This window comes from Propithecus coquereli, unplaced genomic scaffold, assembly GCF_000956105.1.
Source record: "Propithecus coquereli isolate 6110/MARCELLA unplaced genomic scaffold, Pcoq_1.0 Scaffold743, whole genome shotgun sequence".
Taxonomy (NCBI): Eukaryota; Metazoa; Chordata; class Mammalia; order Primates; family Indriidae; genus Propithecus; species Propithecus coquereli.
The window spans coordinates 330,843-346,703 of NW_012153541.1; the positions used below are offsets into that span (position 1 = coordinate 330,843).

At 57.7% G+C, this 15,861-nt stretch overlaps 1 protein-coding gene across 2 annotated transcripts in view; it reads right to left on the reverse strand.

The window, feature by feature from the left end:
• FARP2 (FERM, RhoGEF and pleckstrin domain protein 2) overlaps positions 1–15,861 on the reverse strand; it is a 111,192-nt gene that overhangs the window by 1,808 nt on the left and 93,523 nt on the right. Inside the window, exons 16-24 of one of the 2 annotated variants that reach the window (XM_012661941.1) lie at positions 15,519–15,652; positions 14,886–14,967; positions 12,540–12,777; positions 9,597–9,727; positions 6,250–6,318; positions 5,482–5,571; positions 1,812–1,894; positions 909–1,027; positions 493–653 (exon numbers count right to left, since the gene is read on the reverse strand). In XM_012661941.1, the coding sequence (XP_012517395.1) occupies positions 493–653; positions 909–1,027; positions 1,812–1,894; positions 5,482–5,571; positions 6,250–6,318; positions 9,597–9,727; positions 12,540–12,777; positions 14,886–14,967; positions 15,519–15,652 (1,107 nt within the window). Of the gene's footprint in view, positions 1–492; positions 654–908; positions 1,028–1,811; positions 1,895–5,481; positions 5,572–6,249; positions 6,319–9,596; positions 9,728–12,152; positions 12,778–14,885; positions 14,968–15,518; positions 15,653–15,861 lie in introns of those variants that run through there. The other variant, XR_001138204.1, reaches the window with a different exon arrangement.

Genomic DNA, 15,861 nt, shown 5'->3' on the forward strand with positions numbered 1-15,861 from the left:
GGGTGGTGCTCTGGGGTCCCCAAGGGGGTGCTTGAGCTCTGCCCCATCACGGGTGCCTGGGCTGGCTCCTGGCTGCTGCCCAGGGAGGGGAGGTTCTGGGGGGACGGGGTGGGCTCAGGTGGGCTGCGTGGAGGCCCAGGCCGAGGGGGCTGGGGTCCTGCGAGGTGGGGGAGCCCCCTGGGGCGGGCAGGAGGCTGCAGCTGGGGGAGGCGGAGCACGGGGACTCCCCAAGGGGGCTTTTCCCAGTGACTCCACGAGACACTGACTCAGATCTGGGTCAGACGCCTGTCACAGAGGGACCTTCTGAAATGGCTTCTACCAAGTGTCCCCCACCCACACCTGGTGAGTTCTGCAGAACAAGCAAGCTGGTGAAGACCACCCAGAGCTGCTGCCCCCGTTGCTCAGCAGAGCTCGGAAGGTTCAAGAACTTCCGCTGGGGCCCGGCCCTGCCAATTGGGACCCTTCTGAGCCCCTGGCTGCAGCCCGCTGTACCTCGACAGCCGCGCTGTGGTCAGCTCTGGACACGCTGGTGTTGCGGTACCAGCACACGTGCATGGTGGTGTTGGCCCGGTGCTGCTGCCCCTCCAGGGAGCTGCAGGGGCCCCGGGCATCTTCTTCCGACTCCTGCTCCAGAGCAGCCTCGTCGGGGCGTCCTGGGGGAGAGGACGGAGTGGTTGGACACGCAGCACCCTGGAGCCGCCTGCCTGCCGGAGAGGACCACGGGGGGAGGACACCCGCACCCGTCGGTGCCCACGCCGGCAGCCGGAGCCACTTGAGGACACTCCCGCCCGCCTGGGCGTGGCCTGGAAGGGGAGCTCAGCAGGCTGCCCATGGCCAGGGAAAACCCTTCCAGAGACGCTCCCTGGGGCGCAGTGGGGCTCTCCTGGGGGGCCTTGGCCAGAGCTCACCGGGGGTGTGGGCACACACGGTGCCGCCTGGCAGAGAGGGGGATGTGTCGCCACTGCCCTTGGCGGCTTGGATCGCGGCGTTCAAGTCGAGCATCCACTTCTCCTTTTCCAGCCGAGTGCTGCGGGGAGAGGGGCCGGGGCTCAGGGCAGGGCGAGGGACGGGCCTGCTGCACCCTGCTCTGTGCTTCTGGAGCGGCAGGGAGAGGCCTGTGCCGAGAGGCGGGGAGGGGCAGACGGCGCCTCAGCACGGAACGGGGCGCACGCCGCTCAGCTGTCCCCAAAGCAGTGACGCTAAGTCTCCGATGCTGAACGCCGAGTTTGGGGTTGGGGGCAAGTTGACAGCGATTCCTGGCGGGAGCCGAGCGCCCTGTGCTCTCTGACGTTGGCAGCAGCCTGCGGGCCAGCACAGCGGGTGCTGGTGCCGGGCAGGGCCGCCACCGACAGCTGGTGTCAGCCTTCGCTGGTTGGCTTTGGGGAGAAGGGAGAAGGCTCCACTTCCTCCAGCCCGGTCTGCCTCGCAGGGCCCGGTGCAACCGCCGGGGCTCTTCCCCGGCCCCTCACGCTTCCCCTTGACGGGAGGGTTTGGAAGTGCTCGTACCCTGGGAGACTGACCCTGGCCACTCGCCAGCCCCTCCCTGGGAGCCCGTGAACAGCGTGGCATCCTTGTCAAGCACTGAACCCAAGGTGCACGGAGCGGCCCTTCTGGAACCTTCTCACAGGTCAGCAAGCACCGCCGCCTGACAAGGCCGAGGCTGCAGCTTTGTTGCGTAACTCGGAAGCAGAGCTCAGCGCAAAGGGGGCACGACGCGCCCGGAGGCTCCAGGGGAGGCGCCCGTCCAACCCTGACAGGACGGCCCCCGGCCCTGCGCCCTGTGCTTGGGGTGGAGACCGCGAAGGCCCTACCTGGCCGCCACCACGATTGTTTTCTGCGCCGCGTAGATGGTGAAGCAGTGGGGCACGGACCACTCGTTCTCGCTTTCCTCCACCTGCGGGTGGGAGCGGAGGGGAGTCTCAAGACCGGGAAGGAGCAGGCTGAGCCCCGGCCTGAGGCACGACGTGGGCAACCGCCGGCCACGCGGGCACCCAGCCCGGAAGCCCCGCGCTGTCCAAGTCTACGCTGGCTCTACGGGGGCGGCTACGAGAGGCACGCTGGTGTCCCCGCGCCACGGCAGCTGCCACCAGGGGCTGTGCTGTGGGCCAAGGCGCACCAGCTACTCACCGGGGGGTCCAGCACTATTAGCTGAAAATCAAGCAAAGGAGAAAACGTTGAGCATTTTCATTATTAAAAAGAGAGTTCTAGATAGTTCATCTCTAAACCTGGTCAGAGTCTATAAACCTAACAGTTAAAGAAAACCTATTACAGACTAATCCCAGCTGTCAGTGGCTGCGTGAAATAACTTCGAAAACGTATTGCCACGGCCACCCTGAAAGCACATCAAGGAATCGTCCCATGGTCAAGTTGGGCTGTGCTAGGGACGCCAGGACCAGCCAGTTGCCAGTGACCCCACAGAGCCCAGAGCTTCCCTGTGCAGGGGCTGTGAGATGCCAACCGCTGAGCCTCCACCTGAACATCAAAGATGGAATCAGTAATCCCAGTGCTTTGGGAGGCTGAGGCAGGAGGATCACTTGTGGTCAGGAGTTTGAGGTTACAGTGAACTACGATGACACCACTGCACTCCAGCCCGAGAGACAGTGAAAGGTCTGCATTAACACAAGCAATGGGCGGGCACGCTGGCTCACGCCTGTGATCCCAGCACTCTGGGAGGCCGAGGCGGGAGGATCCCTTGCCCAGGAGTCAGAGGTTGCTGCGGGCTGTGATGACAACACGGCACTCCAGCCTGGGCGACAGAGTGAGACTCTGTCTCAAAAAAAAATAGCAATGGCTGGTAAAACCTTGTTGAGATGTTAGTCTTCCCCTAAGTTAATACATAAATTTAATGCAATTTCAACTGAGATCGCAATGATGTTTTGACAGGAATTTGTCCAATGACGTCAAAATTTACTTGGAAGAATTAAATGCTTGAGAATAGCAAAGAACATTCTCAGGAGGAAGAATAAGGGATGGGCTGTCTTCACCCACACGATGACCACCTCTCAGGACACCACCACCGAGAGCGTGGCCTGAGGATGGGACAGAGCCCAGAGGTTTATGTGACAGAGGCAGCCTTTGAGATCCGTGAGCAAATAATGGGCAAAAGTGACTAATGGGGAGACAGTGTTACATCTCAATCTAATAACATTTATGAAAACAAATTCTAGGCAGATTAATTAGATGAGAAAAATGAAACCATAAAAAGGTGCCAACAGGCCGGGCGAGGCGGCTCACGCCTGTCACCCCAGCACTCGGGAGGCCGAGGCGGGAGGCTCACTGGAGCCCAGGAGTTTGAGGTTGCTGTGAGCGATGGTGACGTCACTGCACTCTACTGACGGCACCGGAGTGAGACTCTTGTCTCAAAAAAAAAAAAAAGTGCCAATATAAAATTGGCCTGAGGAAGAACTTCCCGAGCCCACACGAAGGACAGAAACCCTCAGGCAGAGCTGATCCCAGATGGTCCCTGACTTTCAACTCTACGGTGGTGTCAGAGTGACAGGCATTGAGTGGGACTCTTGAGTACCAGACAACACCCTGTCTCACCGCCAGTACAGTATTCGACAAATTACACGTGACAGTCAACACTTTAGTATAAAGTAGGCTTTGTGCTGGATGACTCTGCCCAGCCGTAGGCTAATGTGAGTGTTCGGAACACATCTGAGACAGGCGTGGCTAAGCTGGGATACTCAAAGCGGAGGTGTATTCAGTGCATTTTTGATTTATGTTATTTTCCTAAGTCAAGGAGCATCTGTAGACAACAAATGTCTAAATCCACTCCTCCAACAAGCATTTGCTGGGTGCCCTCTCCGTGCCAGAAGCCGCTCCAGAATGAGGTACACGGCCCGCCGGGATGGAGTTTGAACTGTGCCAGGTGAAGCCAGGCGGCAGGAGGAGGAGGAGGAGGAGGAGGCAGGCACTGACTGAGAAAGGGGTTCCTGACCTTAGGGGTTGGCTGGCGTTTTTACATAAAGGCTTCGCAAACGTGTACAGAAAGCTCACGTGGAGCCCAGAGAGGAAAACAGCGCCAGGAAGTGGGAGCCAGGTTGCCCGACGACCCGGTGGGATGCCAAGGGAAGCAGCGGGCCGCTCAACTCACCACCTGGGGATGAGGAGCGGACGGCGCCTGGCGCCCGCGCTCTGCGCTGCGGGAGCCGCACGTCCACACCCAGCTGCCGGCTTTAGCAGCAGCGCTCAGGGCTGTAAACGCACGTGGACCCTTTGCGCAAACGAATCTGCATTTTGGGATCAATCTTAAAGACACGATTAAGGGTGTGCGGACAGACGAGGCCGACCAGCGCCACCCACAGGCCTCCACAACTAGTCGCAGCCCAGAGCCTGGTGACGGGACGGGGTCGTCTCTGCCACGAGGACGGCTCAGGGACACGAGATGCTCGTGACAAAACGCTGAGCGAAAGCACGGGTTACAAGAGAGCCTGTGGCAGGTGACGCCCCCGGGGACAAGGACACTGGGCGCGTTGCAGAACGCCCTTGCGGTACTGCTGGGTGGCGGAACTATGAACTGCTTTTATTTTACATTTTCAGGTATTTTTTCTATAATAAAAGTGTAATTTTAAAACAGACGGGGTCTGTTCCAGGGATGGCAGATGAGGCCATTCAGACCAACCTCCCTGCCGAGGCCCAGAGGACAGAGTGAGCGTCACGGACAACCGCGGGCAGGCGGCAGCCTGGAAGGAGCGGGAGGGGCCGCTGCGGCGACCAGGCAGCAGAGCCGGGGGCCGGACGGAGCTGGGCGTCAGAGCCCCAGCCAGTGGACCCCGCGTGGAGGCCCGGTGGGGCCGCGGGGCATGTTCGCCGCAGCAGCTGTCCCGGGCCAAGGGCCCACCCTGTGGCCAGACCCGGACGTGGCCCCCACCTTCAGGGAAGGGGCAGCGAGCCCGGGGCCGTACGTGAGCCTCCCACCACCGAGGACTGGGTTTTCGTCGACCACGGAAAGCAGGGACCACAAAGGACACGGCTGACAAACTGCATCGCATTAAAATGAAGCATTTCCGCCCCTCAGGAGACAGAATGGAAGTGTCACTGGTCCGGCCGGCTGGCCCACCCGAGGAGCTCAGCCAGAACAGCTCTGTGTCCGGCCCCCAAGGAGCGGACGCCAAGCATGTGACTGTTCAGGTGGCGGAATCCCACGCTAGGTCAAAGGGCAAACTGAAGCCTCACGTGACCTGTGGGAGAATGTCACAAGCACGGCGTGGCCGAGGAGGAAGCCCTGCGAAGGCTCACTCGGAGCTGGCGGAGCAGGCCTTGTGCTGCCAGAGGCCACGCTGAGCCCAGAGGGTCCCAGGCCGCCCTGGAGGGAGCCACGTGGGCATCATGAGAGCAGTGACCACGAGGGGCTGGACGGGCACAGCCAAGGAAGCCCAGCAGGTGCTTCCACCCCAGCGGGCCGGGATCCGCATCTGCACGCGGGGGTGGGCAGTGCCCCGCCCAGCGCACCAGGCAGGCAGGGCCGACGCCACTCACCAGCATGCCTCGGAGCGGGAGGAGGCCCCGGATCCGGAAGTGGCTAGTCCCCGCGACGCCTCTGCTGGTGTAGAGCAGCATGTCTGAGAACTGAGAGACGGGAGCTTTAGAGACAGACTGGAAACGGGCGAGAAAGCTACGCCGTCTTAGCAGCCAGCCTCCAGGGGCCCGCCATGTGGCCGTCAGATCCTTTCAGCTTGTTGGAGATTTCTGGCAAAAAGGGACTTTTATTTCATTCATTTGATCATTTTGACCAGAAATAAGAAATACCACACGGGCCAGCCCCAGGGCCACCAGGGCCACCTGGTTCACCGGCTGGAGGCAGGAGGGACTCTGGCTGGTGGTGACTCGGCCTCCTCATCCACGGGGTCCGGGTTGGAATCCACTGACTGAGGCCCGGGGAAGGGAGGGCACGAAAGGGACCTGGTGGGATGAGGACGGGCTGGGGGTCCCTGGTCTCTGGAGCTGAACCCGGTGCTCCGGGCCAGCAGTAGGACCCTTGGCCGCTGGGCCATTCGTAGAAGCTTCCTGCAGCCACAGCGTGTGGGCCTCTCCACGTCTGGCTTCTGCTTGTCCTGCGACAGGTGCGCAGAGCCGGGGGAGGGCAGGAGGCGGCCCTGGCGGGCGGAGCAGCCGTTCCGCATCCTCCACACGGTGACTGATGCCGCCCACCTGAGCCAAAGCTGCCAGGTGCCACCGGCACAGCTTCCTAACAGAACTGCAACCTGCCTCTCTGGGGTCGCGCGGCTTACGCAGGAGAGAACCCACCAGAAAGAACATCCTCTGCTGCAGGCCCTTCTTGGTGAGCTTGTGCAGGCAGCCCTCCCGGATGAACTCCTGAAAGACACAGACGGGTCCCCTCTGAGGTGGCCAAGGGTGGCTGCGGGTGCACGCTGGCCAGGCCGCGTGTGGGGACCGGCCACCCTGCCTTCAGCAGCGCCCTCGGCCACCACGTCCTGTCCTGGTGCCAATGAATTCAGTCCCCAAAGCCGTCTGCTGAGCAACGCCCTGGGCCAGGAGCTCTGGAGCCTGAGATGACCAAGAGGGAAAGTGAAGGGTGTTCTTGGTGAGGAGAGGCTTCTGGAAGGTTCCGCCACAAAGGTGCCACCTGAGTCTGCTTTGAGAAAAACTGGGCAGAGCAGGTCTGAGGAATGGGGGGAGAAGGGGAGGGTCCCCACAAGTGTTACCGAGCAACCTGAGTTAGCTGCCCCAGCGCATAAAGTAAGAAAAAAGAATCCCTAATACCACAAAGGCTCTAACTTCCAAGGGAATGAGGGGCTGAAGCTCTGGGAGGAGGTCCGCGGTCTCCGCGCCGCGTCCTCTCTCTGTGGAGCGCGGAGGGTCCTGCGCCCGCCCCCTCCTGGCCGGGATTCCCCCAGGTCTCTTGGGAGCCTTCTCCCTTTCCCACCCGCGCCGGGAGCCTCACTGCCAGGCGCCGCACACCCCTGCCTTGCGAGGTCCCTAACACCCGTGCTGAGGGCAGGGGGTGGCCCTGGAAGGCCCACAGCAGCTCTAGCGCGGACTGTTCTGGAGCCCATGTGCCTGAGGACGTGCAGTGTGAGCAGCCCAGTGTTCTGTGCAAGGCACAGACAGGAACGCGTGTGCAGGGCATCCTCACGGCACAGCAAGGTGACCAGCCTGGGGGAAGGTCTGTCCGCACGTCGCACAGGTGCTTCTGCGTACCGGGCTGCGTCTCTCACTCCAAGCCTACCCTCCCCGAGGGCAAGACGGGCCCAAGGGCAAGAAGGGAAAGCCGGCAGGTTCCGGGAGCTGCTTCACCCCAGCCGCGGGCGCCAGTCCTGGCTGTCGGGTTTCCTTGCAGAGCCAGTGTCATCGCCCCGTGGAGACCCGAGAACTCGCCGAGCAGCAGGCCCTTCTTCAGAGCCCCGCCAGGTGTGCGCCCCCGGCCCGGGGTGCCCGCTTCCCTGAGCTTCAGCTCCACGGGCCCCTCGCCAAGCCTTTGGGTCTGAAGACCTGGCCTGGCCCGTTCCCCAGCCCTGGGGCAGCACCTGCTGCTCCCACTTGGTTCTCCCACCACCTGCCTCCTCCCAGGCTGCCTGCCGCTGGCGCCTAGCAACCCTGAGCCTAGTTAACAGCCCTCTGCTCGGACAGCTGGGACGGTTTCTGTCTCTGGACTGACACACGTTTAACTCAGGGAGACAAGAAACCCTGGGTTCTAAGGACTTTGGAGATTTTGTCTAATTACAGCAGTTACAGTGGCCAGAATTTGCAAGGTACCTACTGCATGCAGGGCCTTGCGCTGGGCAGCTGGGCCCGTTGGTCCTCACCACCCGCTAGCTCAGAGGGTGGGCAGCCTGCAGCCCCACTGCCCTATGTGGCTGGCTTATTTGTCTCTTCCGTGACAACTCCCTGGGGCCATTAGGAGAAATGACAATGTGTAACCAAGCCCCCACCTCCAGTTTCCCGCCAGCAGCACTAGCCAAGGAGAAAAAGAAACAGAATGATCTTAGTATCCATCAAAGCCCAAACTCCATAAGCGCAAACTCTCATAACCTTCCTGTACATTCTAGTCTATCTCATTTTCTGAGCTCGCAGTTCCATGTTCTCAGTACCTTCTTCTAGTAAGGCTAACGCAGAAACACGATTTATACACACACTCTAATGCACACATGTTTGTGTTTAGACAGGAAACCTATCCATGCAATTTTTAACTTTTATTTATTTTTGGAGACAGGGTCTTGCTCTGTTGCCTGGCCGGGAGTGCAGTGGTGTCATCACAGCTCACTGCAACCCCTGACCTGGGCCCAAGCGATCCTCCCGCCTCGGCCTCACAGAGTGCTGGGATCACAGGCGTGAGCCACCACGGCTGGCCTTTCATCAAATTCTGGCAACGATTTTCTTTCTTACATTGATAGTGTTGAGTTCAAAGCAAAAAGCTCTGGTGACAGAAAATAGCAGCCCAACAGACACAAAGACCATGGAATGGAGCGTCCAGAAATAGATCCAGACCCCGTGGTCCACTGATCTCCTACAAGGGTGCCACGCCAGTTCAGCAGACGGTGCGGGGCAGCTGGATGTCCACATGCAAAAGAGTGGAGTTGGACCCCTACCTCATACCATAGATAAAAATTAACTCAAAATGCCAAAGATAATTGAAAACATATGTCCACATAAAACTTGTACACGAATATTCATAGCAGCACTATTCATAATAGCCAAAAAGTGGAAACTCAAGTGTCCATCAACAGATGAATGGATGAACATGTGGTACATGTAGGATGGAATATAATTCAGCCACAAAAAGGAATGAAGTACTCAGCTGGGCGCAGTGGCTCACGCCTGTAATCCTAGCACTTTGGAAGCCTGAGGCGGGAGGATCGTTTGAGGCCAGGAGTTCAAGACCAGCCTGGGCAACATAGTGAGACCCCATCTCTACCAAAAAAAAAAAAAAAGAAAAAGGAATGAAGTACTGATCTAAGCTACGACATGCACGAACCCTGAAAACATTTTGGGTGAAGGAAGCCAGTCACAAAGGCCACGTAACATATGATTCAATTTCCATGAAATACCCAGAACAGGCAACTCCTTAGAGACAGAAAGTGGATCAGTGGTTGCCAGGGTGAGGGAGGGGCAGTGGAGAGCGACTGCTAACGGGCGTGAAGGTTTCATTCTGCAGTGGTGAAAATGTTCTGGATTACGGCTTAACAGGCGTCAGTGTCCGGCTCCGGCCCCTTCAAAGCGCAATCCTGGGACGAGCTACGGGGAGTGCTTTGCTGCGGCGCAGCCGTGGCCGGCAGTGCTAGCCGAGGTTATCGGGAATCCTTAAATCTGTGTCCCTTAAATTGACCAATCTTCCCTGGGTAAGAGAAGCTGATTTAGAGTTGCTGAATGTTGTATTAATTCTGCTGTTTGCTTATAATTGAATCAAAATAAAAACCTTGAATAAAAAATAGAAAATGTTCTGAATTAGATAGTGATGGTTGCACAGCCTTGTGAATATACTAAAAACTACTACATAATACACTTTCAAAGGGTGAATTTTGTTGTATGTGAATTACATCTCAATATAATTTATTGAGATATATTTTATTGGTTATATGTCAGTATGAAAAGACAGAGCAGCTCGCAGGCTCCCCCAGAGCAAGGCCACTCACCCTGCCGGGAGTGATGAGACTGTCCACGCCCACCAGGTCCCGCTGCAGCTCCGTCAGCTTCTGGAGGTTCTCCAGCCGCACCAGGCTGTTCTGCAGCGTGGCGGTCACTTCTGTGATGGCCTTCAGGGCGTCTGCACAGAGAGACACCTCAGTGCAGGCTCCCGGGCAGCAGTGTGGACAGACTCCCCACCCACCACCTGGTGACAGCAACTGGCACGGTGCCTCGCAGGGCCACCGCGCTTAGCCACCAGGCGCCACTCGGAAAGTACAGGTTCCTGCGGGTAGCGCTGAGACTTTGACTTTGTTCAGCCCAAACCATTGACTAGCCACTACTCTGGCTTGGTAAAGAGAAAGACGAAGGAAAATAACTCTTTAACGTCGTGGGTAAGGCAGTATTTGTTCTTTAAGGAAAATGATTTACTGCATGTTGACAGCTAAATGATTTGCACCTTCTAAACAACTGTAATTTTCTCTTTGAACGGAGGAACAGATGCTAATCTTATAGCTTGAGCAAAGATAGGAGGTTTATAGTCAAGAAGGGAAACTTATTAAGACAAACACAAAAGCAGACACTAAGAGTGGTCTTCCAGCCCTGACCTGAGCAGGCCGTGTGGGAAGGGCTGCTTGGCTGGCCCTGGCCCGGCCTCCGACACTGCCTGGCGCGTAGCGGCTGATGTTCCTCGCTGGGACCGCAGCGGAGCCCACTCTCTCCCCCGTCCTATCGACTCCCTCCTGCTGCCTGGCCACAGTGCTTCGTGGCTCCCGTGAGCACAGCGGGACGAGGCCCACAGCCCTCCCCCAGCACTGCCCTGCACTTGGCCCTTGCCCGGGGCACATCTGTCAGCCTGAAGTCCTGTGACAGCTCCAGCTCTATGCTCTTCAGTGGAGGTGACAACACCCCCTTCACAGCTTTCGGAGAATAAAGTCAGAAAAGAGTGAAGCACATGGAGAGGTTGTCATGACAAATGGCCGAATTACCCTTTCACGGATCACGTGCATGTGACGCTGAAAACGTCAGGGAAAGCTTCCGTGATGCCGGCGCAGGTCTACGGGGCGGCCAGCCGCGGTAGCTGGCGTCTGCTCCGTGCAGATGCCTAAGCTTCTGTCCTTCCCTCACCCCTGCTCGCCTCTCCCCCAGCTTGGCCGTCCTTCACGACCCAACTTGAGCCTAAGCCTGTCCTCCCGGACGCCCGGCGCTGGGCTCACGCACTGTGCAGCTACCTGGCCCTGCGCCTTTGCTCTGGAGAGCCCAGCGCCGCCCTGCCCTCGACGCCGTGTCCACGGAGTGCAGGGCCAGAAGCCTGGACTGCGGCCCGGGCTCTGCGTGGGACTTGGGTTGGCACTAGGGACCGTTCCAGACCTAACGTCAGCTGATGTGCTTATTGTCCCCTGTGCCTCTTCGGTGTCCCCCACAGAAGCCACAGCAGCAGCAGAGCAGGTGGGGGTGTCAACAGATCGACATACATGCTATACCAGCCGAAGCCATGTAGCACCTAGCAAGGCCACATGCTCTTGGGAAGCCCTCACGGAAATGAAGGATAAATAAAAATTCAAGGCCGCCTTCTCCAAGCCCCAACCTAAAGGCACCCCCTTTTGTCCAAGAGAGTCCAGTTCAATTTCCAGGAGGACCAAGGTGGCTGGTGGCGTCTGCACACCCAGGGGCGTCTCCCAAGAAGGCCCCTCTTGACAGCCACGCCTGCGCCCGCAGGGGCTCACGGTGGGAAAGGGTCAGCTGAGAGGCGAGTTAGCCACCGGGCTTCCCAAGCTCTCCAGAGATGGCCGGAGCCTGGAGCAAACCTGTCGAGGTGGGTGGTTACCAACGTTGCGCTGCACAAGCAACTTACAGACCACCTTCACGGCCTCACGCAGTTTCTGTACCAGCCTCTGGGTAAGTTTTACTGATGAGGAACCTGCCAGGTCCTAAGGGACAGGGACTCCCCCAGGTCCACTGAGCACGTGGTTCGTGGGGACCTGGCCCAGTTCTCTGCACTCGGCACGGCCTCCCCGACCACCTGGGCCCGGCCACCCTCTGCCCAGCACTGTGCCTGCCTCGTGATACCATGCGACGTGCCTGACGACGAGAAATGTTCAAACGTACTGTAATTATTTCACATTTCCCTTAAAATGCTTTAAAGTGTTTTTTAAAATATAATTTTGTCCTTTTCGTTTTTAGCAAACATGAAACATTAATTAAGAATGAAGAGGAAGAGAATTCAACATCCTACGGCCCGTCTGGTTTCTTGATAGACAGCACGTCATTTACGTCCATTCGAGGTTACGGGAAACCAGATACAAGGAAACGCTAAATATTTTTTCATCTTACACTTGTATTGACAATGGTAATCTACTTGTAAAAATCTGACAGCAATTTCTCGCACAAAATTTACACTACAAATAGAAGTCATATTTGTAGGTTAAAAACGTCCGAGTTTATTCTTTCATCCCTTTAGCACAAATCAAAGTGACAAAGTCCATCTATGTCAGAAATTTCTAACAGGCCACCTTGGCCAACATCTGTACGTTTTAGAGCCAGGCCCCCAGGACAGAAGTACTCACCAGCAACAGGTCACTCTGGAAGTTGTACCCGGCTCCCTGGTGCATTTGTGGGAGCTGTGGGGGACCCTGGCAGGAGACTGCCCTGGTCACAGCACCCCACTCCCTGTGACCCATGCAGGGCAATCAGAGGTCTTCCCCTGGATGCTCAGGTTTGGGACTGAGAGGCACCTGGCCCTAGGGTGGTGGAGCGGAACAGGCTAAGACCTGGTGTTGCCCGGGACGTGCTCCCCGCCAGCAGCCAGAGCCGACCGCCGCAGTCCCTGGCCCTCCTGGGGCAGAGACCCGGTGCTTCCCAGTTACGGAAGCGGCCCGCAGGTTTGCCGAAGCCACTGCTGCCTCTTGGCCACGGCAGCCCTCGAGATGCGAGGGCCTGGCGCCCACACTCACCGTGGCAGTCGGCATAGTCGTGGTGCCCGGGGGCGTAGGACCCGCACAGCCGGCTCAGCAGCAGGCGGTAGTGCACCAGCCGCTGGATGGGCTTCAGCAGGAATGTGTTGAGCGGCAGGTAGCAAACCTTCTGGAGCTCAAACTCTTTGTACACCGCCTCCAGCTTCTTAAAGCGTTTGGTGGCCTTTTCCAGTTCTGTCAGGACCTCGTCATGTCTTTGGAAATAGCTGGTAAACTCCTGTGGAGGCACAGAAGGAGAGTGTGTAGGTCAGGAGACAGGGAAGAGGGATCCGGTCGGGAAGCAGCCTGCTCGCCTGGACAGAATTCCCATGGTGGACTTTGCACGCCGCCTGGAAATCCCAGCGCGGCACCCAGGGACGAGCGGCCCAGCGTGCGTGGGCCGGAGCTTGTCTCGCCCGTCGCAGACTCGGCCGGGACCTGTGCCTCACTGCAGCCAGACACCAGGCCCTCTGCCGGCTGTGCCCGCTTCTCATGCTGTGAATGGACCGGTGGCCTCCTCCTCGCTTTACAGCGAAGAACTGAGGCGGGGAGGGCCACAGCTCGCCTTGTGGGACACAGTGAGCGAGCACTGGGCCAAGGTTAAACAGCCTGCTCGAGCTTGGCCCGGTCTCAGTGCTGGCTCCAGAAGCTTCCCTCAAGGGCAGAGCAAAGTGGTCGTGCTGACCCAGTAGTGGGAATAACCATGCCTGACAGTTTTACAACACATGTCAAGTGGACACATGTATAGATTCTGCGTGTTACGCGGACATATTAAACTAAAGTAGTCGGTACCTTCTAGAAGGTTTTGTTACTAAACCAACTTATTGTAATGAACATTAAAGATGACCAGTGTGGTATGACAAACTTGAGCAACCAGATTTGTACGTATTTCAGTTTTAAATTAGTGCAACTGCTTTTGGGATAGATAGAACTTTCTAATCAACTTGGCTCGAAACCCAAAAAAGCATCAGGGTAGGAAGGGGGGTCTGAGCAGAATATAACTCTTTAAGTGGGGGCAATCGGAAGACAGAACACAGTAAATTCTAGGTGTCGGGTGTAGCCAGAGTCCAGCAGGACTGGGGGGAAGTGGACAGGACAGGGATGGAGGAGGAGGCAGCCCAGGAGTGGTCACAGCAGCAAGTGGCTGCGGAGTCACTGCACCTCAGGGCTGCCGTGGTGAGCGTGTGCAGCACGAGGGGATGTCCCGTGTCTGTTTAGCAAGCGGAAGACCCCTGAACAGTGAATGTGCACCTGCACTGTGGACGTGAACACCTGTGGCAACTGGTCCTAGTGGAGGGACATCTCGCTGCCTACCTGGCACTGACCCTGTCTTCCTAGGCACACGCCCCCACAGAGCTCCAACACCCGAAGGAGACCCCGGACAATGAGCCCAGCAGCCCCGTCCTCCCCACACCAGCTATGGGCACTCTGTCCCCAGGGAACCCTGTACTGGTGGAGACCCTGTCCTAGGAAAACCCTGTTCTGGGGGACTCTGTCCTAAGGGAGATCCTGTCCTGAGGGGAATGTTGTCCTGGGGGGACCCTGTCCTGAGGGGGGACCATGTTGTGATCTTCTGAGGACTCTGTTCTGGGGGACCATATCCTGGCAGATATCCTATTCTGAGGGACCCTGTCCTGAGAGAGACCCTGGTCTGAGAGGACCCTGGTCTGAGGCAATCTCTGTCCTGAGGGGACTTGGTCTGAGGGGACCCTGGTCTAAGGGGATCCTAGTCTGAAGTGATCTATGTCCTGTGGGGAGACTGGTCTGGGGTGATCGCTTGGCCTCAGGGCACCCTGGTCTGCCACTGATCACTCTCCTGAGGGGATGCTGGTCTGAGGCGATTGCTGACCTGAAGGGCCTCTGGTCTGAGGTGGTATCTGTCCTAAGGTAACCCTGGTCTGAGGTGATTGTTGGCTTGAGGAGACCCTGTTCCAAGGGGACCCTGGTCTGAGGTGGTATCTATTCTGAAGGGACCTTTGTCTGAGGTGACCCTGGTCTAGGGTGATCGCGGTCCTGAGGTCGCCTGGTCTGAGGGGGTCCCTGGTCTGAGGTGACTGTTCTGAGGTGATCACTGTCCGAAGGGAATGGTGGCCTGAGGGCACCCTGGTCAGAGGAGATGCTGGTCTGAGGTGATCTCGGTCCTGAGGGGATCTGGTCTGAGGCGACTGCTGTTCTGAGAGGACGCTATTCCAGGGTGATCACGGTTCTGAGGTGACTGCTAGCCTGAGGAGAACGCTGGCCTGAGGGGAGCCGGTCTGAGGAAGGCTGTTCCGAGGGGAAGGACGGATGCACTTTCATCCTCAGTACTCGTGCTAGGCCTGGAGCCACCAGGCAAACTCGTCCTACCTTTAACTGTCGCATGTTCCTGAGCAGGATGTCCCCGATTCGTTGATGACCACCTTTGGTGTGGGCATTGGAGGGCCCTTCCCTGGAGAAAAGAGGAACAAAGAAGTTCAAAGCCTGTGAACGCTTGTGGAAGGTACCGCAATTTCATGCTGGTGTGACCGGCTGCCTGATCAGTCAGCCCAGTGTCCAGGAGACGCTCTGAGGCAGAAGGCCCAAGTCCGGGCCTGCGCTTGACAGAATTATTACAGTGTGGCCATTCTCTAAAAAAGATAACGAGCCTACAAAAGGGTCAGTCACTATTAACTTGCTCCTTTCATTCTCTTCTAGAATAGAATGAATAAAGATTATTATTACATTTCTACCTCTTCCCACAGGACTTTAAAATGTAATTTAACGAAATAGTGGTTCTTCTGAATTAGTTTCTGAAGAAGGGAAGTCTTGAGAGCGGTGACGGTGATGAGGGCGGGGGCTGCTCACGTCGGGGTCCAAGACTCAGGGGCGACCCTTGTGGGGGTCCAGGGTGAGGGGGCCACCGGTGTGCTGTGGGGGGTCTAGGACATGGGGGCTATCAATGTGGGGTCTCCTGTGTGTGGGGCCCAGGACACGGGGCTGCCCAGTGTGTGGTGGTGTTACCAGAGTGCCAGCCTCTGCTCCACCTCACGCAGGAAGCCTCTGTGGAACTCATAGATGGGATCGATGTTGGAGAAGAGCAGGCTCATCAGCGCTGCAGGCATGGCGTCCTCCTTGACCACTGCGCTGCGGAACCACTGTGGGAGGAACTCGGTGTGACAGGAGGCTTGGCCCTTGTGGGAGAGAAACTGTGCCCCCGAGGGCCTGTGACCACAGAACAGCCAGCAACAACCCTCCAGTCACCGTGTACAAAGACGGCTCAGATCAGCACTACAGCCATCCTCTGCTGACCACCCAATTTTCAATAAGAAAACAACTCTAGGTCAAGAGTTTCAAACGGCACATT